This window comes from Penicillium mononematosum, assembly GCF_028829835.1.
Source record: "Penicillium mononematosum strain IBT 11891 chromosome Unknown utg000002l:1.0-8112719.0:1.0-8118358.0, whole genome shotgun sequence".
NCBI classification, from domain to species: domain Eukaryota; kingdom Fungi; phylum Ascomycota; class Eurotiomycetes; order Eurotiales; family Aspergillaceae; genus Penicillium; species Penicillium mononematosum.
Window position 1 is genome coordinate 3290635 of NW_026643272.1, and position 26995 is coordinate 3317629.

At 50.3% G+C, this 26995-nt stretch overlaps 11 protein-coding genes across 11 annotated transcripts; 6 read left to right on the plus strand and 5 right to left on the minus strand.

Annotated features, from left to right (window-relative positions):
- Positions 1-102: 102 nt before the first annotated feature.
- N7519_003037 (RING finger protein) lies at positions 103-2976 on the minus strand (the record flags this gene model as incomplete). The annotated part of the gene is made up of 7 exons (XM_057289815.1): positions 103-1108; positions 1167-1947; positions 2004-2247; positions 2303-2514; positions 2559-2696; positions 2759-2868; positions 2936-2976. 7 exons carry the CDS (start codon positions 2974-2976, stop codon positions 103-105), a joined length of 2532 nt encoding a protein of 843 aa, XP_057151017.1.
- A 945-nt stretch (positions 2977-3921) lies between these two features.
- On the plus strand, positions 3922-4540 carry nctA (negative cofactor 2 transcription regulator complex subunit BUR6; the record flags this gene model as incomplete). The annotated part of the gene is made up of 2 exons (XM_057289816.1): positions 3922-4207; positions 4284-4540. The coding sequence occupies 2 exons, from the start codon at positions 3922-3924 to the stop codon at positions 4538-4540; spliced, it is 543 nt and encodes a 180-aa protein (XP_057151018.1).
- Positions 4541-4951: 411 nt separating this feature from the next.
- On the plus strand, positions 4952-7583 carry N7519_003039 (uncharacterized protein; the record flags this gene model as incomplete). The annotated part of the gene is made up of 5 exons (XM_057289817.1): positions 4952-4960; positions 5007-5114; positions 5165-5856; positions 5898-6122; positions 6173-7583. The coding sequence occupies 5 exons, from the start codon at positions 4952-4954 to the stop codon at positions 7581-7583; spliced, it is 2445 nt and encodes an 814-aa protein (XP_057151019.1).
- A 795-nt stretch (positions 7584-8378) lies between these two features.
- Positions 8379-10148, plus strand: N7519_003040 (putative MFS transporter; the record flags this gene model as incomplete). Its single annotated transcript, XM_057289818.1, has 3 exons — positions 8379-8787; positions 8839-9085; positions 9143-10148. 3 exons carry the CDS (start codon positions 8379-8381, stop codon positions 10146-10148), a joined length of 1662 nt encoding a protein of 553 aa, XP_057151020.1.
- Positions 10149-10594: 446 nt separating this feature from the next.
- N7519_003041 (lysophosphatidic acid acyltransferase LOA1) lies at positions 10595-11642 on the plus strand (the record flags this gene model as incomplete). Its single annotated transcript, XM_057289819.1, has 4 exons — positions 10595-10625; positions 10684-10747; positions 10800-10922; positions 10982-11642. 4 exons carry the CDS (start codon positions 10595-10597, stop codon positions 11640-11642), a joined length of 879 nt encoding a protein of 292 aa, XP_057151021.1.
- Positions 11643-12367: 725 nt separating this feature from the next.
- On the plus strand, positions 12368-13967 carry N7519_003042 (FAD-binding oxidoreductase; the record flags this gene model as incomplete). Its single annotated transcript, XM_057289820.1, has 3 exons — positions 12368-12570; positions 12624-12718; positions 12796-13967. 3 exons carry the CDS (start codon positions 12368-12370, stop codon positions 13965-13967), a joined length of 1470 nt encoding a protein of 489 aa, XP_057151022.1.
- An 890-nt stretch (positions 13968-14857) lies between these two features.
- On the minus strand, positions 14858-16634 carry N7519_003043 (lipase family protein; the record flags this gene model as incomplete). Its single annotated transcript, XM_057289821.1, has 3 exons — positions 14858-15845; positions 15903-16059; positions 16136-16634. The coding sequence occupies 3 exons, from the start codon at positions 16632-16634 to the stop codon at positions 14858-14860; spliced, it is 1644 nt and encodes a 547-aa protein (XP_057151023.1).
- A 1199-nt stretch (positions 16635-17833) lies between these two features.
- Positions 17834-19824, minus strand: N7519_003044 (putative protein kinase; the record flags this gene model as incomplete). Its single annotated transcript, XM_057289822.1, has 2 exons — positions 17834-18381; positions 18438-19824. 2 exons carry the CDS (start codon positions 19822-19824, stop codon positions 17834-17836), a joined length of 1935 nt encoding a protein of 644 aa, XP_057151024.1.
- A 1682-nt stretch (positions 19825-21506) lies between these two features.
- N7519_003045 (cyclase) lies at positions 21507-22202 on the plus strand (the record flags this gene model as incomplete). The annotated part of the gene is made up of 2 exons (XM_057289823.1): positions 21507-21554; positions 21816-22202. 2 exons carry the CDS (start codon positions 21507-21509, stop codon positions 22200-22202), a joined length of 435 nt encoding a protein of 144 aa, XP_057151025.1.
- A 474-nt stretch (positions 22203-22676) lies between these two features.
- Positions 22677-24540, minus strand: N7519_003046 (Zn(II)2Cys6 transcription factor; the record flags this gene model as incomplete). The annotated part of the gene is made up of 2 exons (XM_057289824.1): positions 22677-24371; positions 24400-24540. 2 exons carry the CDS (start codon positions 24538-24540, stop codon positions 22677-22679), a joined length of 1836 nt encoding a protein of 611 aa, XP_057151026.1.
- Positions 24541-25959: 1419 nt separating this feature from the next.
- N7519_003047 (protein transporter TIM23) lies at positions 25960-26628 on the minus strand (the record flags this gene model as incomplete). The annotated part of the gene is made up of 2 exons (XM_057289825.1): positions 25960-25983; positions 26038-26628. 2 exons carry the CDS (start codon positions 26626-26628, stop codon positions 25960-25962), a joined length of 615 nt encoding a protein of 204 aa, XP_057151027.1.
- Positions 26629-26995: the final 367 nt, after the last annotated feature.

Consider the following 26995-nt stretch of genomic DNA (forward strand, 5'->3'; position numbering starts at 1 on the left):
CACATACGAGCTCAGGGAAAATAACAACATGCAAGAAGTGAAAAAGCAACCATTGACGCCATGTCCCATGATTTTTTCCGGAGGTAAAATCAAACTCCAAGCTCAGAGTTCATCTTCGTACTTGTAGTTAATGCGACGGCCCGCCACCACACGGTCCTGCCGGCTGTCACGGCGGCGGCCAGACTTGGCCTTGTCACGGTGCTGCTGCTCACGCTCGAGGCGTTCCTTATTGCGTGCTTCGCGCTCAAGCGTGTAAGGGTCTTTATCGGGCTCGGCCCTCTTAGCTGAGGCTTCTTTTGTGTCTCGGCTACGGTCCTCATCGCCACGTTTCACACGACGGGCTTGAGGATGGTCGCCGCCGGCGGCGGACGGGGATCGATCGCGGCGAGAGCGCTTACGATCACGTTCACGGTCACGCTCTCTTGGTCGATCTCGGTCGCGCTCTGAAGTCCTGTCTTTATCGCGGTCGCCATCACGGCGACGTTCGCGATCGGAATCACGGTCTCTGCCACGACGGCCGCGGTCGCGGTCTCGTTCACGGTCTCGTTCACGGTCTCGGCGTCGGAGATCTCGGTCCTGTTCCCGCGATCTGTCCTCTTCACGGCGGCTGCCTCTGTCCTTCGTGGAGCGGTAGGTGCTGCTGATTCGACTTGCCAGATCGCGCGACTCTGGTGCTTCGGAGGACGCTTTGGTCCCGTCGTTTGACCCATCTTTCTCGGGGATCCTTTCTAGGCGACTAGAGGGACGGGCATCGCCGTTTCGACTTGGGCTGCGGGTACGGCTGCGATGACGACGGGAGCGTTGTGAACGGTGGTTGTTTCTTCTGTCTCGCTCCCGATCACTGTCGTAATGCCGGCGCCGCGAGGACCGACGAGAGGATGCGCGGGATGGAGAGCGAGAGTGACGGGCGTCAGATTGTAGCTCATCAACCCGATCTATGTGTTTCATTTCTGCACCCCGCCGACTGTCACGGTCGTCTTCAGTACCATGAACAGATGGCGAACGGGGGCGGGAAGCTGGAATCTGTGACGGAGATCGAGATCGAGACTGCGGACGTTGGGATAGGGCGTTGGACGTGGCCCTTGCGCGATTGTCCTCAGTGGGTTCACTGCTGGTCGTTAGAATTTATGCCAGCCAAAGGAAGAGATACAAGAGGAAGGTCTCACCAAGAAATACTGGCTCGGCCTTGAATCTGGAAGCCACGCTGTCGTAGCACACTGGTGTTGGGTAGCCCCTGCCGCATGGCACGCGGAGCGGCAGGAGCGCCTTCGACGCCTGGCCCCGGTTCTTGCCCATACCGGCCATATCTGTACTGGCCATACCCATTACTCATATGACCATATCCAGGGCCAGTTGGTACATTATCAAGACTGTCAATGGTGGGAATTCCTTGGGGTTGGTCTGTGGTGTCTGTTGGGATATCATCTGCATTACCCGGCACACTGGGTCCAGTTTCACCTGATTCTGCACCAGTCTCATTTGCTTGGATATTACCTTGAGTATCCATTGGAGTACCGTTGGGACCATTAGCCATGCTTGGGTTCTGGTTGAGATAGCCTGAGTTAGCACCCTGACGGTAATGACCTTGCATGGGTCCGAAGCCACCTCGACCGGGGCCATGAAATTGGCCACGGCCGCGACCTCGGTATCCACCACGACCATACCCGCCATAGTAACCGGACTGATAGTCTGAGTGAGAAGGGTAAGCAGACATATTAGACCCGCCAAATGCTCCTCCATAAGGAGGACCCGTGCCATTTGCGAAAGCATTTGGATTGAATTTATTCTGGCCGCCTTGCCACATATTGTTGTTCTGTTGCGATGCGTCCCATCCTAAGGATCCATACATGCCCCCGTTGTAGTTCATCCCAGTGTTCATGCCCATGCCAGTCATGTTCATTCCGTACATCCCTTGATTTGCCATCGGGTCCATCCCCATGGGCATACCTGTGGACAGAGATTAGCGAGGTTGAAATTGTAAAGATTGGTTACATTGGACTTACCCATCGTATTCGGGTAATTGAACATGCCGGTCATGAAAGGATTCATGCCGGTTCCGTTCCAGCCCATCGCGGGGAAGTTTCCGGCCATGTTCGGGGTCATCGAATTGGTACCGGATTCTCCAGGAACATCCTCAAGCGGGGGAGCAAGTTCTCCATTTAGAGGGGTTTCGTTGACTGCGGCATCTTCAGTCATGGACTCAAGGGCCGGTTTGGTGCCGTTGAGTTGATCACCAGCTGCCTCGGGCTGTACATAGAGTCAGTTTAGGAAAGAAGAGTATATGATGGCAATAGGAACTGACCTGAGCTGGCTGAATTGCCGAATCTGGGACACTTGGCTCTGGATTGCTTTCTGCAATTGTGTCCGGGCCAGCTATGTCTAATCCTGGCTCTTGAGGCTTTGGTTCTATAGGCCCCGTAGAATCCAGAGTAACAGGTGCCTTGGTCTCCACAGCGGTCACTAACTCAGTCCCATTTTGATCAGGGGCTACCTCCTGGACAGGTGTTTTTGTATCTGCAGGGTGATGTTGGATGGCGTTGGAGGCGCCGCAGATTGACGGTCTTTTTCCCGCTTCTTCTCTTCGGTGCGCAGAAAAGCCTTAAGAGTGGTTCGGAGAGCCTTGTTGGGTTTGCAGAGATCGGGAGAGACCGGGGTATGTGTGCAGACGGGGCATGTGTCGGACAGGGAAGCTTGGCCTAGAAGAGAGATCAGATTAGCTACTATTTGCGACAGGTGCGAAACATCGGTTCCAACATACAGGTCTCACAGATGGACTGATCACAACAAGGGAGACGAAATGCATTCACTGCCAGCTTATTGCACATGGCACATCGTAGCTTGAAGGGGATCTCATCTTGGACCAAGGTACTGCAGAATCATTAGGATCACGAGTTTTTAGTTTTTTTTTTGGATCGGTATGGCAAGTACTCCGTACCTGGCAATGTCCATGAGACCGGGGACATCCGCCACCGCCATGGCTGGAGATGGCTGGAGATATTAAATGACCCTGACTAGGCAAAGACCTTCGTTGACATGGCTTCAATGTCCGGTAAGTAATGTAGAGGTTGATGCTTCCCAAGGTTGAATTTGGTCGGAAAAACTATTTCGCCGAAGTTACATGTCAGAGAGAAGTAAGAGACATCTGGAACTAATAGATGACGTGGAGCACCCAAACAAAGCGCATTGTCAATGTGATGAGACCCTCAGATTAGATCAAGTTATTTTTGGGCGTTCACAGAAGAACAGCGATACTCTGATGGTTTCATCTGTTTCAACTCGACGTTTTTGGATTCATCGTCATCGGGTATTTGGTGTTCTACGGGTGCCTAGAGGGGCAAGGAGAGATTGCCACCTACGATGTACAAATTCAATGTATTGAGAAGTTGAGTATAAGACAAAGAGAAGAGAGTAAGTACAAATTAAACAAGGGAGAGAACGGTCAGACCGAAATGTAAAATAAAAATAATAAAAAAAGGTATGAAAAAGGTGAAGAGTGAGATATAACAAAGGGAAGAAGAAAGGGAAAGGGCCAAAAATGTTGATTTTCGTCTAAAAAAACAGACCAAAACAGTCAAACTCGGTAAAGACATTACCAAAAAAACAACGACGGAATTTAAAAAGGACAGCGGCGCCCGAGTCGGTCGTTGGATTCTCCTCTCCAGGGAGCTTGGGCCACCTACTTTTTTTTTTCGCGATTCCACTTAATTTTATTTTTATTAATTTTTTTTTTTTTTGACCATGACAGAGGACAATTATCGGCCTCGCTCTCCTGATCTCTCTCTTCCTCCTCATCAACACGCGCTTGCGAGTCCAACTACCTCTTACACATCACCCTTCTTCAACTCGTACCAACCGTACCAACGCCCAAATCCAAGTCGCGTATCGCAGCAATACGTTCCACCATATCAACCAGACTCGGACATGGCCCGTCGTTCAAGCCGTCTTGCTCAGTCTGAACACGCCCCCATCCCCGAACCTATGCCTGAAGCAATTCAACCCATGCCCGAAATAATCCAACCAATCCCGGAGCCCATCGCAATGGCGCCAGTCCCCACTGTCGCGCCGGAGATGGAGGAAGAGATGCCACCGGCACCTCCAAGTGCGGGGATAGAAGTAAAGACCAAATTCCCTGTGGCGCGCATCAAGCGCATCATGCAGGCCGACGAGGATGTCGGCAAGGTTGCTCAAGTGACACCGATTGCTGTGTGTACGTACTCCGTTTGCGCTGCCCTTTGCGTGTAGTTATGCTTTGCAAGATATACTAACCAGACAAATTCATATAGCCAAGGCTCTCGAACTCTTTATGATCTCTCTCGTCACTAAGGCGGCACAAGAAGCAAAGGATCGCAACTCAAAGCGCGTCACGGCGTCCCATCTCAAACAGGCCGTCGCTAAGGATGAAGTGCTCGACTTCCTGGCCGACATCATCGCCAAGGTCCCCGATCAACCCGCTGGCCGGAAACACGATGACGACGGAAGTGATCAGAATGAGGGTCGCCGTAAGCGTGGCGGGCGGCGACCAAAGGATGAGAGTGATTGAGGTTGACCCATAAATGATTTGACGACGTGTTAGATGGGATGGGGTATTAGGCGCATAAATCCATTGGGGGTTCTTTTTCTTTTAGGCGTTCAAATAGTGGGAGGCAGATCTGGGAGCGCATTCATCTGTGAATATCTTTGGTTTTTGGGGCTCGAATGACTCGAGCCCCCATACGCGCACGGTCTTTTTATTCAACGAACAGGACCTGGATTGGCATCTTTCTTTGTTGGAATTTGAATGTGCATGGCTGTAATTGTATAAATCTCGAACGTGCATGTAGCATATGCTTCAAGGTCGGAGGTTGATGGTTTGCACCTAGTTGTAAAGCGGCGATCAGCCGATAAACACCGTCTCCACTCATCCTCGACCCCCCGTCACTTTCACTCTGTGAGATCATGCTGTCCTCATAGAATGGACTTTGTACGTGACCCTTACTTCTCTATGAATCTATGCTAATAGAACATAGTGGTCTCGTCTTATCGGCGGCTCACGCGCGCTGTCCAACAAATCCTCCAAGGCCACCTCGCCCACGGAACGGCTAACTGCGTTTAAGCGCGCCTGCAATGCTCTCCAGGTACCGACTATGTCCGCTTCCACAATGCCACCAACTAACCCAATTGATAGCAAATATGGCGCTCAACAAATACTCCTTCAGGCGAACAATCGGTTGCGCACGCGCGGACGTACGTTGAACGACTCAACTCGATTCTGAGCGAGGAAGCCCGCGGGCCCGCACCGCACCCCTGTGTCGCCTATGCAGCATCTTCCCAGGTCTTTGTGACAGTGACCAAGCTTGCTCTCTCCTTCCACGATGAAGGCGTCATCAGATCAGCCACGGTATTCTTCAACACACTGATCGATGCGGAGGTAGATGGGGTTGTGGACAATCGATTGTTTGCCCGCGCGTTGGTGGATCTGGTCCGCCGCGCGGAGAAGACCTCGGATGAGATCGAGGGCCGACTTGTTGAATTGCTATTTGGTATTGCCAACAACATTCGTCTGCAGCCTGGTATCCTGCCCGCGTGGTTTGTGCCTCGGGTAACACCGGCCGCCCAGGATAGCGATTCCCAAGCTCCAAGTGGAACGGAGTTTGCAGGAGCTACGAGGAAGGACGAGTTCCCTTTGTTTTACCTGCTGGTGGACTATGTTCACCATGAAGGACGTGCTGGTGACTTTGCTCGGACGGGGTTGCTTTACCTTATTGAAACCGCATCGCGGTCCAAGAATCTAGAGAAATGGCTGATCGAAAGTGATCTAGCTACGCTCATGGCCACTGGACTGGGCGCACTCTACAGCCAGCTGGGACAGCAAGTTCGGTCCTTTGATAATCGTGGGACAGTTTGCTAATCGAACAAAGCTTGTCGTTTACTCCTACCACCGAGGACATTAATGTCCCTCACATTGTTGTTTTATCTGATCATGCGAAACAAGAGACCGCTTTGCCGCCGGTTCTAGGCCAAGCGATGGATGCCTTTATGTCTTATCTGTTGTTTTGGCAGGATACAATCGACCATTGCAAATCTGCCGAAGTGAACGATACCTTATTAGACCATTTTCAGGTGCTGTTTCTGGAGCAACTTTTGTGAGTATACAATCGGCCGTCCGGTATGGACTTATCACTGACTCTTACAGGTACCCATCCTTGTTAGAATCATCAGATGTAGCTGGTGGCTCGACAGCAGCAGTGCTGACTTACATGTGCCGCATCCTCGACTCGATCGATCAAGGCGAATTGGTCCATCGAATCTTACATTTCTTACTAGCGTCTTCCCCTCAACCTGAGGAGCAAATGGACATGTCCGCAAGCCGGCGGAAATCGCTCAATGTGCTAGCTGCGTTGGCCTCTGAAGCGGCCCAACCATCGCCGTCACTATTCAACCTTCGCGATTTGGCCCTACTGGGACTCCAGTCATCGAACTGCCAGACGGTGTTAGCTACACTACGCCTTTTAAATACCGTCCTCCAAAGGCACCATCTATTTGCACGGGCGCTGATCCATACCATTCCTACCCAGCCAGCAAATCAGCGCCCCGTTGGCGCTTTGAATGCCGAGCTAGAGCAACTTCTGGTCATGGGAACGTCCCTCGTCAATGACCCCACGCTGAACGAGTCGTATGACAACTATGTTGCAGATGCCACATGTGTGCTTGAATCCCGTTTGTGTCTGCCCGTCTCCTCGATGGAGGAAGATGAGGAGACGCTACCCCTACCATTACAGCTCCAGCAAGATGATCCCATAGTGCAGGCCCTTCTTGGGTGCCTTGGATCATTCTTTACCAACAGCGTCATCGTCAATTTAGCATTAACAGGTGTGTTCATGAGCCTGGCGTCTTCACATCTGTTCTCCTTGGACGGGTGGGTGTTGGTTGATCCCAACCAATACGAGGCCCCATCCTATGAAGAAACCGATGATGCATTTGAACACCTTCGTCGGGCCTGCCAGGCCCCAACTTGGCCTGCCACAGCTGCTCCGACATTGACATTAGCGCTCCAACAACTCGTGAACCAGGTCCGACAATGGCAACGAGAACTGCCCGACTTCAATGTACTGGTCGCTGCTCGACGAGAACTCTTGCACCAGGATGATCGCCCGCAGACGCCGGACCGATCGCGAGACCCCTCAGAGCATCCGGCATCCTCGACGAATCGTTCGCGCCCGTCATACCCTGGTTCACCAGACGCCTCTACCCCAGCCGCCCGTGGCCGGTCTCCGTACCCGGTCAATTCGCCCTCTATATTCTCTAATCGGGATCGGGATGGATCCTCTGTTCCTGCTGACTCGCGCGGGTCCTCGAATGCCCGGGCGGTGGCCGCTGAGGCTCTGCGCCAGCGCCTTGCCACACCGTTTCCGCCTGCACCCGCGGATCCACAGTCTCCATCAGCCGAAGAGGCGGGTTCAGACGATACCAAGGATGTCCCAGTCGCAACTCTTGGCCACGTACTGACGAATGTGGTGATTCTCTATGAATTCCTCCTAGAGTTGTCGGCGGTAGTACAAGTTCGGGGAAGCTTATTTGAAGAGGCAGGATATGATTGTAATTAGGAAAACAATGTCTCTTCTTTTGCTCTTTTCTTTTTCTTTTTGTTATATAAAGGGGTATACGGTGGAACCTCCGAAATATTGGGCTAAACCTTTGTACCCAGATACAACAATACCGCCCTGTATACCGCCTGCCAGTTATATACCTCATGAATACTGCCTCCCTTTTAAACATACTGCCACAAGAATACATAGTTGGCCGCTTATACGACCGTAGTCTTCTTAGTGGTCTTCTCAGGTAGTCCTCTCCAATATTCTTTTCATGTGTCTTTTCAGTGATCTCTTTTAGCAGTCTCCTTCAGTACATACCTTTGCCTGCTGACCCCTAGTGCTGGATCACGTGCCTACATGCTAGCTATAGTATTAGGAGTTTTAGACTGGCAGGACTGGCAGAATTTGGAGGGCGGTATACATGGATATAAAGATTTAGCCCAATATTTAAGAGCTTACTCCGTACTCCATACCTAGGTATCAGTATAATGTTGTACTTTTTTTCTTCTTGAGCAATCTATCAAAAACATCCTAAGAAATTGATCTGCAAAGTAATAAGAATAGCACCAGTGGACACCCACTAGTTTGGCCACTAACCCCTGGAGGAGAAACTATGAACCGCCAAGACATCGTGCCGGATTGGCTTGCGACGATTGGCAACTTGTCCTCCAACACGTAAGACACAATTTCTCACACTCTTTTCTAATTGAATTTTGACAATGATCTGATACTGACCCTCATTTATAACTTCCGACCGGACTACCTTCTTTTTATATATACCCTCACTTGACGGTATGAGTGGCCAAGATGGCCTCGATACGTCATGAGTCTCTCGAACGCGAGGACCGCGAGGATGCCCCATTCCTCGATTCCCCCAATCCGAACCACCCCGGCCCAGCCCATTGCCATGTCCATAGCAAGCCTAGTATAGGCAGCCGCCCAGTGAAGGCCAATGCCTCCGCCAGCGCCATCAGTTTTCGCCTCAAGGCGATCCTATTCGCCATGGTCCTCGCAGTTGAGATCGGCTTTGCTTTCCTGGAGGGTCCCATGGTCCGGATCATGGAGTCAATTGCTTGCCGCCAGTATTTCCCAGGTGTGGACCCGACTAAGATCGGCGCGGATGGACAAGTGCCGGAGGCCATGTGTAAGATCGGGGAGGTGCAAGCTGAACTGGCAGCTGTGAAGGGTTATCATATGTTCTTTGACGGGTCACTGAGTAGGTTCATTTGAATATCCAAGGCAAGACCATTATCTGACTGTTTCGCAGGCGCTCTTTTGGCGATTCCCTATGGTCTGCTGGCAGACCGTCGTGGCCGCAAGTCTACCCTCGCTTTATCTCTTCCCGGGTTTGGGTTGAATGCCATCTTTACACTCGTTATACTGTGGTTCTCGGACATATTTCCTCTGCGTGCGCTTTGGCTTACTGCCTTGACGTGGTTGTTTGGGGGTGGTCCAGTCGTCTCATTTGCAATTATCTGGACTATGATGGCCGATGTAACCAGCGAGGCCGAAAGGTATGGTACTCCTCCAATTTGGGCATGGATTTTATAGATGCTAATCGAGTGGCACAGAGCGGGCATCTTCTTTCAATTTGCAATCGTATCGATGGGCGCCGACTTCGCTTCAAGTGCTTTTAGTTCCTATCTCATGACCTTGAATCCCTGGATACCATTGGTGATTGGATTTGCAATTGTAATGGCCGGCATGATGCTCATTTTGGCGCTACCGGAAACGAAGCATGCACTGCCACCTCGGAAAGCTGAACCAACTCATGTTGAGCTGTCGGATCTGACAGATGGCGCCCCCGAACCAAAGCCATATCGCGAAGAACCCGACATGAACGGTGATCATGAGAACGAACCGCCCTCTTGGAGTATCCAATCATACTCCCACCGATCTATTCTGGCAAAGTTCCGCGCAAATTACCGCTTTTACCTTAGACCCTACCGGTTCATCCTCAACCGAACACCTGTTCTCCTCCTTCTCACTGCATTTCTGGTCTACCGCCTAAGCCGAGGCTCATCTTGGTTTTTGACCCAATATATATCTACACGTTATTCATGGACACTGGCAGAGTCCAACTTCCTGGTATCTGCTCGCCCGACCGTGGCAATCCCGCTGTTCCTTTTTGGCCTGCCTTTCCTCAAAAGCCGTGTCTTGAACCCCCGGCTTTCCTCGACAGAAAAGGACCTCTGGCTGGCACGGCGCAGTATATTCTGTCTTACTGTTGGAACCCTCGGAATCGGCCTCTCCCCTACCATTGCAACCCTGATCCCCAGCATGATCATCCAGACCTCAGGATCGGGCTTCGTTTTTCTTGCCCGCTCCATCATTACCACTTTGGTTGAACGTGATGAAACCGCTCGCTTGTTTACTGCGATTGAGATTATTCAGTCGTTGGGAAATGTGGTTGCGAGTTTAGCCATCACGACCGTCTTCCAAATCGGATTGCGTCTCGGTGGGGTTTGGATTGGTCTCGCGTGGATGATGACCAGTACGCTCTTCTGTTTAGTCGGCGTCGCCATCTGGACTTTTAAACTGCCCCCCAAGTCCCCCGTCACCGGACCTTATGGCTGAGGATTATGACGGGGAGGACAGGGCGTGATCTTATAGTCCTATCTTGTATACTACTCATAGCTTCCGTGCACATTTAGAGCGTTTCTTTTTTCATTTGGAGCGTTTTCCCCCCATGTATTTATTATATCATATATAGCTATGAAAATAATGAAACAAATATCACAAACCTAAGATCGGATTTATTGATGTGTTCTTCGCTCGCCGCAACTCTTATACTCCGGGGAAAGCGTATGAATGCCTCAGGAATCATATCACGTGGCAGCTCTTCTCGCATGTGAATATCACCAGCTTGTCGACCCGACTCCACAGAGTCAGAATTAGCCCCGAGTTCGAGTCGCAACTTGTGTTGCCGGCGCATTCCCGAATAGACACTCGCTCAGCGCATGCCGTGTTGATGATTGAGCCCGCAGCATAGCTCATTCTGCATAAAGCTGTCATAACACGAGATGGAGAGATACTCTCAGTTCCGGGATCGAGGTGGGTTTCGGCTGTGATAACTAACCCCTGCAAGTACATCTATACTGACATCTCCCAGGCTCGGGCATTGCTCCATTCCTGCCAATCCCGGTTGAATCACTCGGACTCCAAGCCCCCCCTTCGTATTTTCCTCTTCTGCTTCCGCCTCCCGCTCTTCATCTTCGTCACTCTTAGCTATTTCTTGATCTTACAATGGCTTCCTATCGGATCGCTAGGCAAAAAGGCTGCTCTATGGTGTATTCTTGGTGTTCCCAGCATCTGGTGGATTGATCTCCAAGTGGATGGAGTGCGCAAAGGGTTCGTGCTGCGCCGTTGGAACTATAGCCCTCCGCCGATAACTAACAGTTCCGACACAGGTCTTTGAAGCAGCAGCAAGCGCGCCTGCCACAGCCCGGCTCGGTCATCGCCTCGTCCTTCACATCACCCATCGATGCTGTGTACCTGGCAGCTATCTTCGACCCGATCTTCACCGCGTCCTACCCCAACACTCGCCAGGTCGAGCGCATCTCTCTGCTCCAGGCCATTCTGCGAGCCTTCGCTTCCCCCTCCACGCAGCCCGCCCCCGGTGCTCAGATGGTGGATATCTCGACCCTGGTGGAGAAGTACCCCAGCAGACCGATTGTATTGTTCCCGGAGTGTACCACCACCAACGGTCGCGGCATCTTAACCCTGAGCAACTCCCTTCTCGGCGTGCCGGCCAACACCAAGATCTTCCCCGTCAGTCTGCGCTATACCCCTATGGATATCGTGACCCCCATCCCCGGGAGTTATATGAGCTTGCTGTGGACGCTGCTTAGCAAGCCGACCCACTGCATCAGAGTGCGCATCGCGGAGTGCATTACGAATAGCCAAAACGCTATCGATACATCTTCCTCTTTCTCGACTGGGAAGTCGACATATAGCACGAATTACCTGGATACACTAGACCAAAACGGGCAAGAACAACAGGTCTCGAGCAGCGAGAAGGCGCTGCTGGATAATGTGGGGGGAGTCACTCGCCCGTCTGGGTCGGGTTAAGCGTGTTGGCTTGGGGGTGAAAGAGAAGCAGGAATTTTCGCGAGCTTGGAGCCAGAGTCGTCGGACATGGTGATCTCGATACATAGATAGTATTTCTTTCGGTGTATTTTAAATATTCAACTCAAACACATTGTGTGGCTCAAGCTACTCTTGCCAATACTTATGGATTTACACGGTGGGGATGACTTCAACGCCTGGAATTGGATAAACATAAAGATTTTTATAGTGGGAATAGCTTCATCTTCTTACCTTCCTATTTTAAAGAGTACGACCTCACTCCTACTGGTATCTTCTTTGCTATCTGTTTCTTTGGTGTCTCCTTCAGTCGTCTTCTTTAGTACGAAGGCTGTCTTCCCACCTTAGTGTTAAGTAGAAATCCTTAGAAGGTCGCAAGGTTATCTAGATAGTAGTATCATCAGCGTAGTTGTGCTGATTGGACTTGGGAGCAGTTGAGTTTCAATTAGACCACTTACGAATTATTGTGTGCTTCCTTTTGTAGGTGAACCGAGCCTCAAAAGATCCATTGCCTTGTCACTTGGGACTAAATCAGTCCTATCTGATGTGGTCTTTCTCGTCTGAAGCATTCTGTTTGGACTACGTGACGTGATCCCCTGATTTCGATATCTTTCTCTCTCTGTCTCTGCCTCTCAGCTCCTTCCTCTCTCTTCTGTCCCGATTTACCTTCCACATCGTATGTCTGAGGGCACACTTTGCCGAGATCAACCATGCTTCTCAAGCTACTTGTTATGGCAGTAGGGGCACCATCGGTGGCTCTTGCTGCCTCTAATGAGGCACTGAGATCATGCTTCGAGAATGTGCTCACAGACCCGGGGAGTTTTGCCTTTGCCGGGGACCTGTTCTACGGCTGCATTGTGAATCGCTACAACCTGAATATTCCCGTTACCCCAGCAGCATTGGCCTTTCCTACGTAGGTATTCTTGAAGAGAACGGTTTATTGTGTTCCTTGCTCATAGATCACAGTTCTTCTCAGCAGGTGGCTGATATAGTCAAGTGTGCCGCGGAGAACGGGTATCCAGTCCAGGCTAGAAGTGGAGGGCACAGCTATGGCAACTACGGTGGGATTCCAAGATTATACTACATTATACTACCACAGATGGGCTTCGCCTGAAGGCTAACATGCTATATGTGACAGGCCTTGGAGGAACTGACGGCGCCGTTGCGATTGACTTGAAGCATCTCAAGCACTTCTCCATGGACAATACAACTTGGCAAGCAACAATTGGGGCGGGGAGTTTGTTGAGTGACGTGGCACAACGGCTCTACCACGCTGGGGGACGGGCTATGTCTCACGGAATTTGTCCTCAAGTCGGTTCGGGGGGACATTTCACAATTGGTGGTCTTGGTCCGACTTCGCGCCAATTTGGTGCCGCAATTGACCATGTCATCGAGGTTGAGGTGGTTCTTGCCAACTCGAGCATTGTCAGAGCCTCTGACACGGAAAACCAAGACCTCTTTTGGGCTATCAAAGGTGCTGCCTCGGGCTACGGTATCGTCACGGAGTTTAAGGTGCGAACTGAGCCTGAGCCTGGTACCGCGGTACAATATACATACAGCATGGAGTTCGGAAACCCCAAGAAGCAGGTGGCCCTTTTCAAGAGCTGGCAGGCCTTCGTGTCAGATCCAACATTGACTCGAAAAATGGCATCCACCCTCACTGTGCTTGAGAATAGCATGGCAATCAGCGGTACTTTCTTCGGCACCAAAGAAGAGTACGATAACATGAACCTTAGCAACAAGTTCCCCGGTGCAAATGGCGATGCATTGGTTTTTGATGATTGGTTAGGACTTGTCGCCCACTGGGCTGAAGATGTTATTTTGAGGTTGGCAGCTGGAATCCCAACGAATTTCTATGCAAAGTCCACTTCTTGGACGCCCCAGACCCTGATGAAACCGGAGACTATCGACAAAATGTTTGACTACATTGGTACTGTCGACAAGGGTACTTTGAGCTGGTTCCTGTTGTTCGATTTTCAGGGAGGTTACATCAACGACATCCCGAATAATGCTACAGCTTACGCCCACCGTGATGTGCTCATCTGGCTACAGTCCTACACAATCAATCTCTTGGGGCACGTCTCTCAAGCCCAGATCAACTTCCTCAATGGGCTTCACAAGATTGTCACCAATGGCGACCTCCCCATCGCTGCCTACCCGGGTTACGTTGATCCTCTTATGTCCAACGCCGCTGAGGCATACTGGGGCACCAACCTCCCCCGACTGCAGCAGATCAAAGAGCAAGTTGATCCAAACAATGTGTTTCGGAATCCACAGAGTCCATCTCTTGCAAAGAAACAGCCTGTGTGACAAACCATCTGGTCTACTACATTCAAAACTACGTTGAGCAGTGATAGTCAACGCATTTCGTAAGATCGTTTAGAAACATAGCAATCGGAGTTTGATTTGGTCAAGACAACATCTTAACTTTCAATGTATTTGTATACCTATTCATTCTCGCTTTTCTGCCTCGCCGCCCATTCTTCACTCTGACGAGACGTCCATTCCCAACGAAGCGCCCACATCTCTCGATATAACTTCTCCGAGCACTCCGGGCACATTCCCGCCTTTTGATGAAGCCTTTCTTCGGGAATTCCAATGATGCCAATATTGAGAGCTCGGAAAACACGTCCTGTACATCGCTCTCGTCTGAAGAATGGGACACCAAACTCTTCACAACGTGCAACTCGCCCGAAATGGATGCAGTTACACATCGTCCACATGTTGTAAGTCTGTACGCACATTTTGAGATGCTTTTTCTTTGTAGCTTAAATCAATGCAAGGAACACAGATATTGTATAGTATACTTGGGGTTTCCGTTACTTCAGTTTTGAGGTTGGCGATCTTGGGGACATAGTTAGAGGACCTAAGTGGAAGGTTATATATTGGTGGAGATAAAATCCCAAGGTGGAAACTATAAAACATTCATTCGTCTTTGAAGATTTTGGTCTTTCAGTTCCATTCATTGTTTCTTTATTGTGTCGCTTTGAGCTGATCCCTGTTGTTAGAGACGCCAGGCCAACAAAGGCGTCACAGAACATTGTCTCGAATTGGACGAATTGCCAATGACAGGAGTATTCCACATAGTAGCAATAGAACCAATCTACTGTGAATATCAAAACAGCAAATGGGTATTTTAATAGCTTGCTAAACGACCACAAAACGTCCTCACATTAAGCCGCGATACATATTATGACATATCACGATCGTTTGCTCAAGGCACCTCTGGCCAAGTCATCGATGCGACGGGAATACAAGTCCATAAAGTGCATAACGGGGTCCCCAAAGACCACTCCTCGGAGCTCAGGATCTGTAATCCCGCAGGCATCTACATTTTCCCGCGGTGGCAGTGCAGGGGGCCCACCAGGGACGGGCGGCGCTGTAAACACAGGACGGCCACTCAACTGGTCTCGCGGACGAAGAAGAACAAGCCGACCAGCGAGCGACAGATCTGAAGACGGGGTCCTCCAATAGATAGGAGCAGATCTCTTTTTCCTATCATACAAGGCTAGTAGTGACCCCGGTGCGGGTGAAACATACAGATCTAGCAACGAGAGAAAGTAGCCCTTGTCCGCACGGGATACCGGATCACCCTCGTTGATAAAAGCAAAGAAGATGGACTTTGATGCCCGGGCAGCAGGAGACGGCTGCAACGGATGCAGAGATATGGGCGGAGCACCAAATGTAACACAGTGAATGTGCTTAAAGCAGCCGTGGAGATGAGTGAGTTCGGATTGCACGGTCGGTGATTCGGATAGGAGATGTAGATATAGCAAGCTGGCGACTGCACCGCCTGCGGAGTGGCCAGTGAAGACTAGCGAATAGGACATGCGTGAGGGATCTTCTTCGAGAAGATTACGTAGTCGGGCTGCGACGGGGGCAACCATCTTTCGGGCCACGGATAAGAACCCCGAGTGACAGCAGTTGGTTGGGTCGTCTAGAAAGCCTGTGGGTGGAGTTGGCGCTGTATGAACGTTCACGGCCCAGTCCAGGAAACTCTGTGTACCACGTATGGCGAAGACAATCGTGTTCATGTCGTCGATTGGTAGTGACTTGACCACCATGGCTTTGGTACCATGTAGCCAGTCTGAATTCACATATGAATGCCGTTCATGGCCGGAGGGCTTGTCGTAGACCCGGCGCGAGTACTTGGCTGCGAGTTGGAGGAGGGGATATGTAGGAGGATAGCTTAATGCGAGATCAGCAAGTTGATTCAAACAGTACCTGAGTGTTGACGGCCCTTACAATTTCAGTGGTGTTAAATGAGGTGGTAATCGTGAATTGGCATATAGATACACCTTGGAGAAGTAATCCACAGACCCTGTTGGCTTCTTCTGCTCTTTTCGCTGTGATCGGCGATCTCTCTTCTCGTCTGATTGGAAAGGAATTGTACATGCAGCAACTATTGTCGCTAATGAGTATCATCCGATGATATGATCGGAACTATACCACTTACTCAGTTCATTTTTCTCTCCCACAAAACGACCCCAGGTCGATCGAAGTGATGACTTGATCTAATAACCGCGATGTAGCCTCCTTGACGTTTGCACCACCACCTAAACTCTGATGGACCAAGTTCTCGAGATCGTGAATCGTGGCATTGGTCTTTTCGACTGTATGCGATACTAAGCTGGTCATTGATTGGTTCAGGCTCGTACATGACGTCCATTTTGGAAGTTTCGGTGGTTGAGAGTTCCATGGCGGACTGTTTTGAGCGGTTCCTGGGGAAGGATGGAGTGACTGTGATGGTGGCTGAGGTTGTAGATAAACCGTAGACATTGTCATATTTGGATTATAGGGGACTGTAGGTGTGTGAAATGTGTTGACTGAGTATGTCCCCATTGGCGACGCATACGGATGATGGACATGCTTCTGTGGTGCCCCTATTGCGCCCTCTCGCTGATTGGGACGCGGTGGCTTTGGCGGTGGTTTTGGAGATGAGGATCTCTTTGAACGACCCGAACGGCCAAAGGCCATGATGTATATCCCAACTCAGTCTGTGGAATGCGTTGAATGTGTGGGGTGCTCTCAATATGGCTATCCCATACATGAAATTCCAAGAGCCCCAGTCCTTGTCCGTATATCGATATAAGCCAAAAAGGAAGGACAAGGATGCAGGAGTTATGCAGGTCACGCCAAAGATGTTCATCCAGGCGGGATTCCCATCGACTTGGGGGGCCGTTCCGGGGCGTTCGATAGGCTCGGTTAGAAAAGTACGAGCACAGCCCCAGTCAGGGCGCCTCCACCGCGAATACGATTGGTCGCATGTGAAAAAAGCTTGGATTTCAGCTGAGAGTATCATTTTGTTGATCTTTTGACGTCATGAGATTTGGAATAAAAGTGAATGAACCTCGGCACATATGAAGCATAAGTATAAAAACGAGAAGAGACGAGATAAAAACAATGGTAGATCAAGTCCAGAAACTATACAATCATCTACGCTGAAAGGAGAGCGGATTCTTGTTTGTTTTGACCTTGCCTTGGGTCATTATGTTAGTGGTTTTATTCGAGGGCAATGTCGAGCCAGATTGTCTAGGATAGTATTTTATATGTGAGTCCTCCGATATATTCATTCGTCACCCGTGCGAACGAGGGCTTAGGAGCAAAAGGTCCTATCAAGCAACGGGAATAGTGTTTCGCAAATAGAAGACCGCGCAGCATTGATACCTATGCCAGTTGAAGTACATATGTAATCATTGAAGTGGCTATCTTTCCAGCTCTGCCTGTAATATGGGTGCGGAATTCAACAAGATTGTCGTTGGCTAATCTGTTCACAATACCTTGACCATCGCTAGCTGCGATGTCTGGAGCAAGGATCTTTGTATTTGAAATGTGACATGGCCAACATGAGGGATGAGGGATGAGGGTAGCGCAAAGGAAAATGGGTCTTGTATTTCCGTTTCTTGCCTCCTAGAGGTAGTTGTATGTAAAAAAGGGTATAAAGAACCGGTCTAGCCATAAAATCATAACATTCAATCCACATAATGACCCATCCAGTCATCGTGTCTCGTGAATAATAATGATGAGTGAAAAAAAAAGACATGAGAGAAAAGGTATGTGAGTCAAGAAAGAAAAGGGAAGAATGAACGAACAACAGAGAAGGGGAGAAAAAGGAGAAGGAGAAAGGAAGAAAAAAGAACAATATTCGGGACAAAAAGGCACATGGGAGACCGGCTCTATGGCACTTCTTTATCGCCTCGTTTCAGACCACCAGGCACATCGATAGCATCGCGCACCCAATCCATAGCAGCAATCTCATCAAGGGTCTTGCGCTTTGTGTTGCGCTTGAGAAGACCCTCCACGCAGTCACGGGCCCCTTCAAGTCCTTTGCCCTTCTCGGGATCCCATTCCTCGTCCTCGTCGGCATATCTATACCAGGCCCATTCGCAACGTGCGATACGATGCGGAGTCCGGGCACGAAGCTTGGCAGGATCTCCTCTAGTGCCAGGCAGAACATCGAAGGGTAACCGATTCTCCATGATAGCATAGAGTAGAACACCGAGTGCCCAAGCGTCGGTGGAGCGACCGTCGTAAGCCTGACCCATCAGAATCTCGGGAGCTGCGTAGTCTTCACTGCCACATCGGGTCTGCAGAAGTGGGCTCTCGGGCGGTTCGGGAATACGTCGTGACAGGCCGAGATCGCTGAGGGTTACCACAGCGCGGTCATAGGTACGCCAGTCTTGCACATCATCCATGACATGAGCGGGCATAGTAAGTAGAACATCTAGAAAGATGGTCAGTATGAGGTCTGCAGTATTTTGGCAAACAACGCTGGCTCACTTTCTAACTTAATGTCCCGGTGAACGATGTAATTCCCATGCAGATAACGCACAGCATCAACCAATTCCGCAAAAATTCGTCGGATCAAATCCACGGACATACGAGGGGCTCCTGACGTGGCAAACTCGAATAAATCTCCACCAGGACAATAGTCCAAAACCAACAAAGCACGCTTTTCGTCGCTGCCGAATGCTTTCAGTTGGACAAGGGACGGATGGTTTACCGACTTCAAGATTTCTACTTCGCGTTTGAGTGACACCTCCAGTCGGCCCTCGTCCGCGCCTCCAGCGGGTCCATGTTCGATGATTTTGACGGCGACCAGCTTTTGGTTGTTGACAAAACCGTGGAATGTGCCAGCTCCATCACCATCCGGCGACAAAGGCATGTCGGGAATAGGTTCCACACGTGCTGCCAGACTGACCTGACTGAACGTACCCTGTCCCAATGCCCGGACTTTCTGGTAAATACGGGCCTGCTCCGTGCGGACCGACCGGACAGAATATATCTCCTGTGGCGTGGAGAGAGGGGCAGGGTGATGGATGACGGGGTCATTGTCACTATATCCACCACCACTGCTGCGAGGCGGGCTGGGCGGACGAATGGTCGGCAATGCGATACCTCGGTGAACAGCGAGATATTGCTCACGATGAAGTCCATTGGACTTCGAATCTATGCTCGACGACGAGGCAATGCCGAGTCCGGCATTTCCTGACACTGCAATCGGACGGGAAGGAACAGACACCCGGCCGGGTGGTGCATAGTCACTCAAACTGCGGTTCCGAGAATGAGAATGCTTTGAGGACGAGTCGCGGCGACGCCAATTGTTCACAGATGACTTTTCCCCCTGGCCATCAATGCCAGTGTATGGTTTGGCGCGCGAGCGGGGCGTGGCGGGTGGCCCAAGCATTTGTGATGAATCGCTCAAGCGAAGGCTGGAACCGTTGCGCGACGTTATTGACGAAGAACGAGACAATGACGGCAAATCAGCTCTCCGCCACGGCGACGCTCCTCCAATTGGCGACGGCAATGGAGTTATGTCACCCATCGCATTCAACTGAGGTGAGGACATGATGGATGCCGGGGACAAAGAGCCTGCACTGTAAATAGGCGGTGCGATGAGGGCACGAAGACTCGGAGTACGGTGTGGATAACTTCCGGACAAACTGGCCGATGCATAAGGATCGGAGTCTCGCGAGCTAGATGGTCGAATATTGGGTAGATCGGTGCGAATCTGAAGAGATGGTAGTGGCGACTCGGGATTAAGTATGGAAGGTACGAGGTCGTCTACCGAAAGAGGGCCATTCACCTCCTCTTTCTTTGTATTTTCATTGTCGCTTGCATCTTGAAACATGGATGACATGGTCGATAGACCGGACTCGTGTATCATTTATCGAAAAAGGTGTTGAGAGGGAGGATGACTCGAACGCAAACGGAAGGCCGGAAGCGTTAAGTTCTATCCTCCGGGGTGTGGGGGGTGTCAGAGTCACCAGATATAAAACGGCCGAAGATAAGAGTCTTGGAACCCCCAGCTAAGCCTCCAGGCCTAAATGGCCTTAGCGTGGGAAGACCCGTTAAGGGTCACCTCTCTACTCCGTAGGTATAGCGGAAGTTCAAACCGCATGCAAGATTGATTATAAAGGGGAACAGAAGAAAAGGGGAAAATGAAGGACCAAGAGTAAATTCAATTAGAAAGGAAGGAAAAGCGACATGGCTGGGCGATGCAGCGAAAAGAAGAAGGAAAAAAAAAAACAAGAAATCACCTGGGCAGGATTAATCGGGGCTAGTCAGCTGACGATCCTAATATGGTTAGCTCCCCATGTGTTCCCCGCAAGTGTTTACTTGAGTTTATACTGCAATTTTAATATGGTAACTATGGAGATGTTGGATGTAATAGAAGATGGGGGATTATATTATTAAGTTTCATATGGGCCTACACATTTTAAAATAATCCCGTTTGACCTGACCTTGGTATATATCTTTTTCATACTGTCTTTCTACTGTGACGACCGAAGATGTTTGCTCCGAGTGTAGTTCCCGAAAGGGAAGGTGATATGCCTATCATCTGCAGTTTCCTGGGCCTCAGGCCTCAGGTATAGATTATACCTCGTAACTAGTAACATGATATCTTCTTCAAACTGAAGATCATTTCTACACTCTCTACATAGTACGTTCTACATGTCATTCTCTTTCATACATACCTTAGTGTTCAACCCTTGCTGTCTGACGCACGATAGTCCGGCGGGTTCAAAAGGACCAAACGCGTCCTGTGCGCCACTATACCTAATTTTAGCCTTCGCGGTGGCTTGCCCCCGAACCCAAAATCGTTGAGTATGTGATCCTCCACCTTGGCATACTGGCTGTATGTTGTATGACGACGCTCAAATGTCCTTAACCTTTTTGAGGTCAAATTTTGACTCGGTAAATATAAAATGACAAACCTATTCTCCATTCCTGGGAGTTGACGTGGCATCTAGTTATGGCCCATTCTCCGGATAAATCAGCCGCATAATGTCGCTTCGGCCATCTTTGCGGCTTCTGCGGGAGAGGCGTCGAACAGCAAGGGGCACTATGTACATCCGTTCAATGAATTGAAGGGGTGATATGGCGGGTTCCAAAGTTAGTGGGGGAAATTTTCAGGGTTTTTGGGGTTGGAGATCCCTTGCAGCCTCTCCACCATCGAGGCCAAGGTCAAATACTCCGTACGGAGTACAGATAAAGACCAACCCAAGAGACAGAGATTTCCAAGTTTCCGAACAAAGTCGTCGATTAGCGCCATGTCGTGCATCCCAACACTGTGCCCATTTGCTGGTTGAAGAAGTGGCTGGGAAGGGATCGGCACGTACGAACCCGACCGTGGTGGGGCTTGACATGGTGAACCCTGACCTTCAGCCAAAGAAGGACGCGATCTGATATCAAATATCGATGTCAAGGGCACAGAATCCATTGGCTTTTTGGGTGTCCTTATAATTTGCCAAGTGATTGTCTACGAACTCTCTATATTCGTTTGCGCAAATCATGCTTCTCTAACTCGGATGTTTGCAGACGGATCGAACTAGAATTCTACCTCACATGTCGGTCGCAGTCACTCATATCGCAGACCTCATACCTATGTCGATTGTGAGTCTGTTCTCGCACAGGCTGATTTCACGTCGTCCTCCTTTTCTCCGCACCCTACTCCGGGGGGATGCTGGGGTAGATCTGAATCTGGCAGCTCCAATAGTGACAGCAATATTCTTTTTTATTATGCCGTGGATTGCCTCCGAGCCTGCTCATGGGTTCCATCCAAACTCGAAACCAACCTGAAAAGGCTAACGGAGAAAATCAGACTGCAACCAAAGCGGCTGCGTGACAGGCCGAGGCGTACTAATCGACTTCAAGAGTTACGCGCATAGCCACGGGATAAGCTATGACCAATTCTCCAGCTTCCATATCGGGGTTATCGAGCTACAAGCAGTGGCCGCCTCGCAGGGTATAACCTTCCAAGCAGGAGATATCCTCCTTATCCGATTCGAGACGCTGGGCCAGATGACTGGAGCCGAGAAGGCCGCTGCGATGACAGGCGGCACGATGTGCGGGCTAGATGGGAGTAAGGAAATGGCGCGTTGGCTTCGGGATCGACATTTCGCTGCTGTTGCTAGTGATAATATGGCTGTTGAGGCTATGTCTCCTATCATTGATGGGGTTGAGCAACCTACCCTGAGCTTGTGTTGCATCAGTGGTGTCTTAGTTAGTTGGGTATTCCGCTTGATGAGCTTCGGGATCTGAAAGCGCTGGCTCATGCTTGTAGAGCTAGTAGGCAGTATTCCTCTTGCTTACTTCGTCCCCGCACAATTTTCCTGGGGCTGTTCCAAGGTTGCTAGCCATGCTGACGCACTGGCCATTATGTGAAGAAGTGGATATATTTTACAACGCACTAATTGTTCCACTAATAGGTCGCAGGGTTTAGTGGAAATGCTCCTGATTTCTATCAAGGACTTGAAACATCGAAGTTCATTAAGTACATATGTACTCACCTATCCCTGGAGGTACCTCGACTCTGGGAAACGGTTCGAGTATCCACTTTGGACTCCACATGGCTTAGCTTGTCCCAAGGTTTTTCTGTGGGCCCCGGGTATTTATAGACGTACCATCCCATCGGGGCCCTGAGCGCTACCTCTTAGATGGTTTACACCCGAAGAAAGATTGTTGCCCTAGACCAATGGACCATATCAAGTTGGCTTCCGATATCTCTATCTATATTCAAACAAGCATGAAGTCAAAGTCAGCTTCCCTTGCAATATCCTGCCACTGTATATCGGCGTGCGGTCCAGCCGTTGCCCGCCGGTTCCACAGAGCTTGAACGATTTCAGATAATACATTGATACTCTGGATTCCGTGCCGACTTTTCTGGTGAAAGAATGCCAACATTCGATCTTGCAAGTCAGGCCGCTGGCAGTCAGCTGCAACCACAAAACTTGCCCAATTATAGGAACAGCCGCCCTTGTCACGCGTGAGCGCATCGACAGATTCAAGCTCGTGTATTGCTTTCTCAATCAGATCCTGTACGTCGCACAAGCGTGCGCCACGCAAACTGCGACGGAAGTATACAATCGTCGCGTAGTAGAATGAGTTCAGAGCGTGTTGGACGATGATCGATCCCGCGGCGTCTGGGTTGGACAGGGATGGGAAGTTCAGGTAGAGCTGAAGTTCAAGTCGGTCTAGTTCTTCGATGGATAACGGTGTGCGGGACTCAACAAGCGAGGTAATTTGAGCGAGGCATTGGACCAGTGGTGTTGTGACTCCATGTGATCGTTCTAGGTAGTTATGTAAATGGGAGGGGCCATTGAGAAGCGACATGAGCCGTCCAGGCACAGGAAGACTGCATAGTGACGAAAGGGACAAGTAACTTTGGATCAATTTAGCAGCAGTCGGACTTCGAATCCAGTCGCCATGGACCTCGTTCTCCAGGAGACGAAGGCATCCAGAGACATGTGCTCTCCATCGGCTGCGGCGACCGGACATAGCTTCAGCCGTGATACAAGTGAGAACAGCAGCTAATGTGGGCTCATCTAGGCAGCTGGCCCGCTGTAGACTTCCTCGCAAATGACGCAGAGCCAGCTGGTCATGGTGGACAGCGATGGAGTGGTATCGCGAATCGTGGCGGAGGAGAGAAAGACTGAAGGCGGAGGAGGCACAAATGGCGTGGAAGATTGATAGATGGATGTTCGGCTCTGTTGGGGAGGCATCGAGGCCTTTCAGGGCCAGAGGCAGGAACACTGTCCGGCAGGCGTTGTCCGGGGTGTCGATTAGGAGCATATTTCCGCTGAGAAAAACAACCCAGTGATGAACGAGCTCTGTCTCTGGTCTTGGGAGAATTAATGGACTCATGGAGTCCCAGAGAGAGATCTCAGTCCCATGTCTCTGGATACTTGATGCAGGTCTGCCGTAGTTGCTCTGACCTGACAGCCTATTTTGGGGCTTTTTATGATTAAGGACATCAGGAATTGCGTTGATAGAGATGTCATCAACCCGATTGTTAGGCATTGTTAATACCGGGCAGGAATCCTCGTGGAATTCAGACGTGGACGGTGCGATAGCAGATGATAATCCATCCCAAGTCGGTCTCGGTGAAGCAGCCAAATCGCTATCTCTGTCGCCAACTGACGAGTTAATCAAGTCCAACGAGATACCCTGTGTATCTTCCGCATTTGGGGTTGAAGGTGCATATTCCGAGTCGGGGAGATTAGGATGGCCTGAATCTTGCATGTCAGGGCTTGAAGAAACGGAGAACACCGAGAATGGTCCCCGTTGTTGGGCACAGTCGTCCGCCGAACATCCATCCAGCTCAACCAGCAGTGCGGTGACAGCGGCAGATGACAACCCGTGGTCCGCATCTGGTAGTGGGGATCGCAACTGGCGCCGATGAGAGCGGCCCCCGGGGGGTTTGAGACCATCCTAGGCGCAAACCATACCCCTTGCACACCCAACCACTTCGCTGGCACCGCCGACAGTGAGGGTGTTCTTCGTCGCACTTCACTCGACGGTCTCGACAAGTCCAACATCCAGTGAAAGTCTTAGTGCGTTGTTTTGCGACTTTCGCATTATTTGATGATATATCTGGCATTGCCAAAGGTCTGGAGGAGGGTGAAGGCTGTGGCATGGGTGAATAAAATTATTCCCCATTTGCCCGTCGGCAATTGCCGGTCCCTGATCGACGCCACATGAGCGCGGGAGTTGGCGGCAAAGATTTTGGAAAAGACAGCTGAGTGCTCTTGTGCCATTAAATACAGCTGCGTTTAGACATATTTACTTATGTATAAGGAGGATGGGTTTACACTGATGATCATTTACTACACGCGTGTAGCGCATGTAATTCAAGTAATATATATGTTTCCGTGAGCCAAATTTCGGATTTCTTCTTCACTAGATTGAATTGACCGGAAATTTGATATGAAGTTGTAATGCGTCAAAGTAATATCGTACCTCCTCCTAACTGGGAGTTCAATGTTTTCGTTTCGAAGAAAACTCCTTCATCCAACCTTCCCCTGTTAGCACATCCGATTCGCCGCATGAATTTTCGCTATATGGCTACATAGAGCGGTAGAATGTAGCCAGGCCTTTAGCAGTGCTCCGCGATAATTTTGATCTTGTAGCAAGTGTACGGCAAAAGTGAGATAATCTCGACACTATCCCATTCCGAGCAGATGGAGGGAATATCACGCGATCGCCCGCAGAGCATTGGAAGAACTACCAAGTTCCGCTGCGTCGGTGAAGGGATCAAATGTATAGAAAGTTCCCTTCCGTTTTTATCTTTGGTGCATAGCCCATGTGTAGTATCTGGCTGGAATGGTGGTGCCATTTCCCATCCAAACTGGTTGTTGACACAACATTTTGATGGCAGACAATGCGGCAAGTCTATCCCTTTGAGATTAGCAAATGACCATAGGGCAGCATAAATTTCCATAACCGGGAGCCACGCGGGATACCACGGGGCTAGACAAAGACAATAAGAAGTTGTCCAAGAAGCTGTCCACGAGCCACCAGCCCGAGACTCACCGTCATAGCTCATGTGGCATTGAGATGAATCTCCAAGTCCACCGAATATTGTTTGGTTTCTCCGGTGAAATGTCGGTTGGAATGTGAAGTTCACTTATTAGACTAATCCGAAAGTGTGAGAAATTGTCTATTGGAAGTCACTAGCAGCATTAGAATACGTAACTGACAGGCACTGCAAGCGCCATAGCCAATGAGTCGCAGGTATGCAAGAGACTTTTCTATGTACACAGAACAAATACAAAGTACAAACCCAGTTGCACATCCCATTCCCAACCCACGCATAAATGCGAAACATGAAGCTTGAAGCGCCGGAGTGAAGAGACCCACAGGGGGGGAATAAAAAAAATAGTTGTAATACATCGCAGGTGGAAAGACAAAGCGAGGCGGCTAATCGTCAACCGCCAATGTCGTTTAAGTGTGGCGTGGAGGGTATGGAGTATTGGATAACCGAGAAGCGGAGTAGGATAAAACTGGCCATGCTAGCAATCTAGAAGAAGGCCTTTCGCGTAACCTGTAGAGTTGCAGTTAGCAAATGTCGCACGAAACATCAGAACAATATACATACAGCCCAAGCACCAGCAATGGAAGCCACAATGCCGCCAGAGATCATCATAGGCTTAATTCCACGTGTGCTCTTGAAGACCATGCCGCTCAATGCGCCGGCCACGATGCTGTTAGAGGCATCGTGCTTGCCTCGCACATATCCGAGGCTCGAGTTGATTCCGTTGTAAACCATAGCCACAACACCGGCCGAGTTTCCGAGGAACGGACCGCGACGGGTAACCGAGTTGAGTACACCGTTAAGACGAATTTTCGGTGCTGCCGTAGGTGGTGTCTTCTTCAATCCTTCTACAAGTCCCCAAACGCCTCCAGTAGTGAGCGCAACGAGATAGGTAGTGCCGGCACCGTAACAAAGATCGTCTGACCATCCACGGGATGGCAAGACTGATCGCGAGCCGGGGAGTTCATCGAGGGCAGTGTCGTCGAGGGAGAGGTAGTCGAGGGTATCTTGATTCAGACCAGCCAGGGGATGGAGGCGAGAAGGATCGGGAATAGCGACCTCGGAGAGGAAGGATGTGGCATCTTGCGCGGTTGAAGGGTCGAAGGCATCGGGCCCGGTTTGCTTGCGGCCGCTGAGGGAGTCCCAGATGGACATTGTGAAAGAGGTATGGAAAGATAGAGGGATAGAAGATAAAATTACAATAACCTAAGGATAACCTTGGAGGGCAAGGGCGGATGACTGGAAAAGAAGTGATGACCCTGGGTTCGCAGCTCCACTGGCATCGGAACAGCAAAAACTTCGGTCCCGTGACTTCCGGCGATCGAACGGAGAAGAGTTTGGCCGAAGGAGATACGCTTTACCCGATTGGGAACCCCACTTTTATCACTCGGCGGCCTGAGGCATCGCGGGGAGCATAAAAATTTAACGGGGAGACCTTTCACGAGAACCGTTATCCAAGATACCGAGGGTTATACAATTAGGGGTCTGACTGTTGATTCAAGTCAGGTGCACCGGGTTGTAT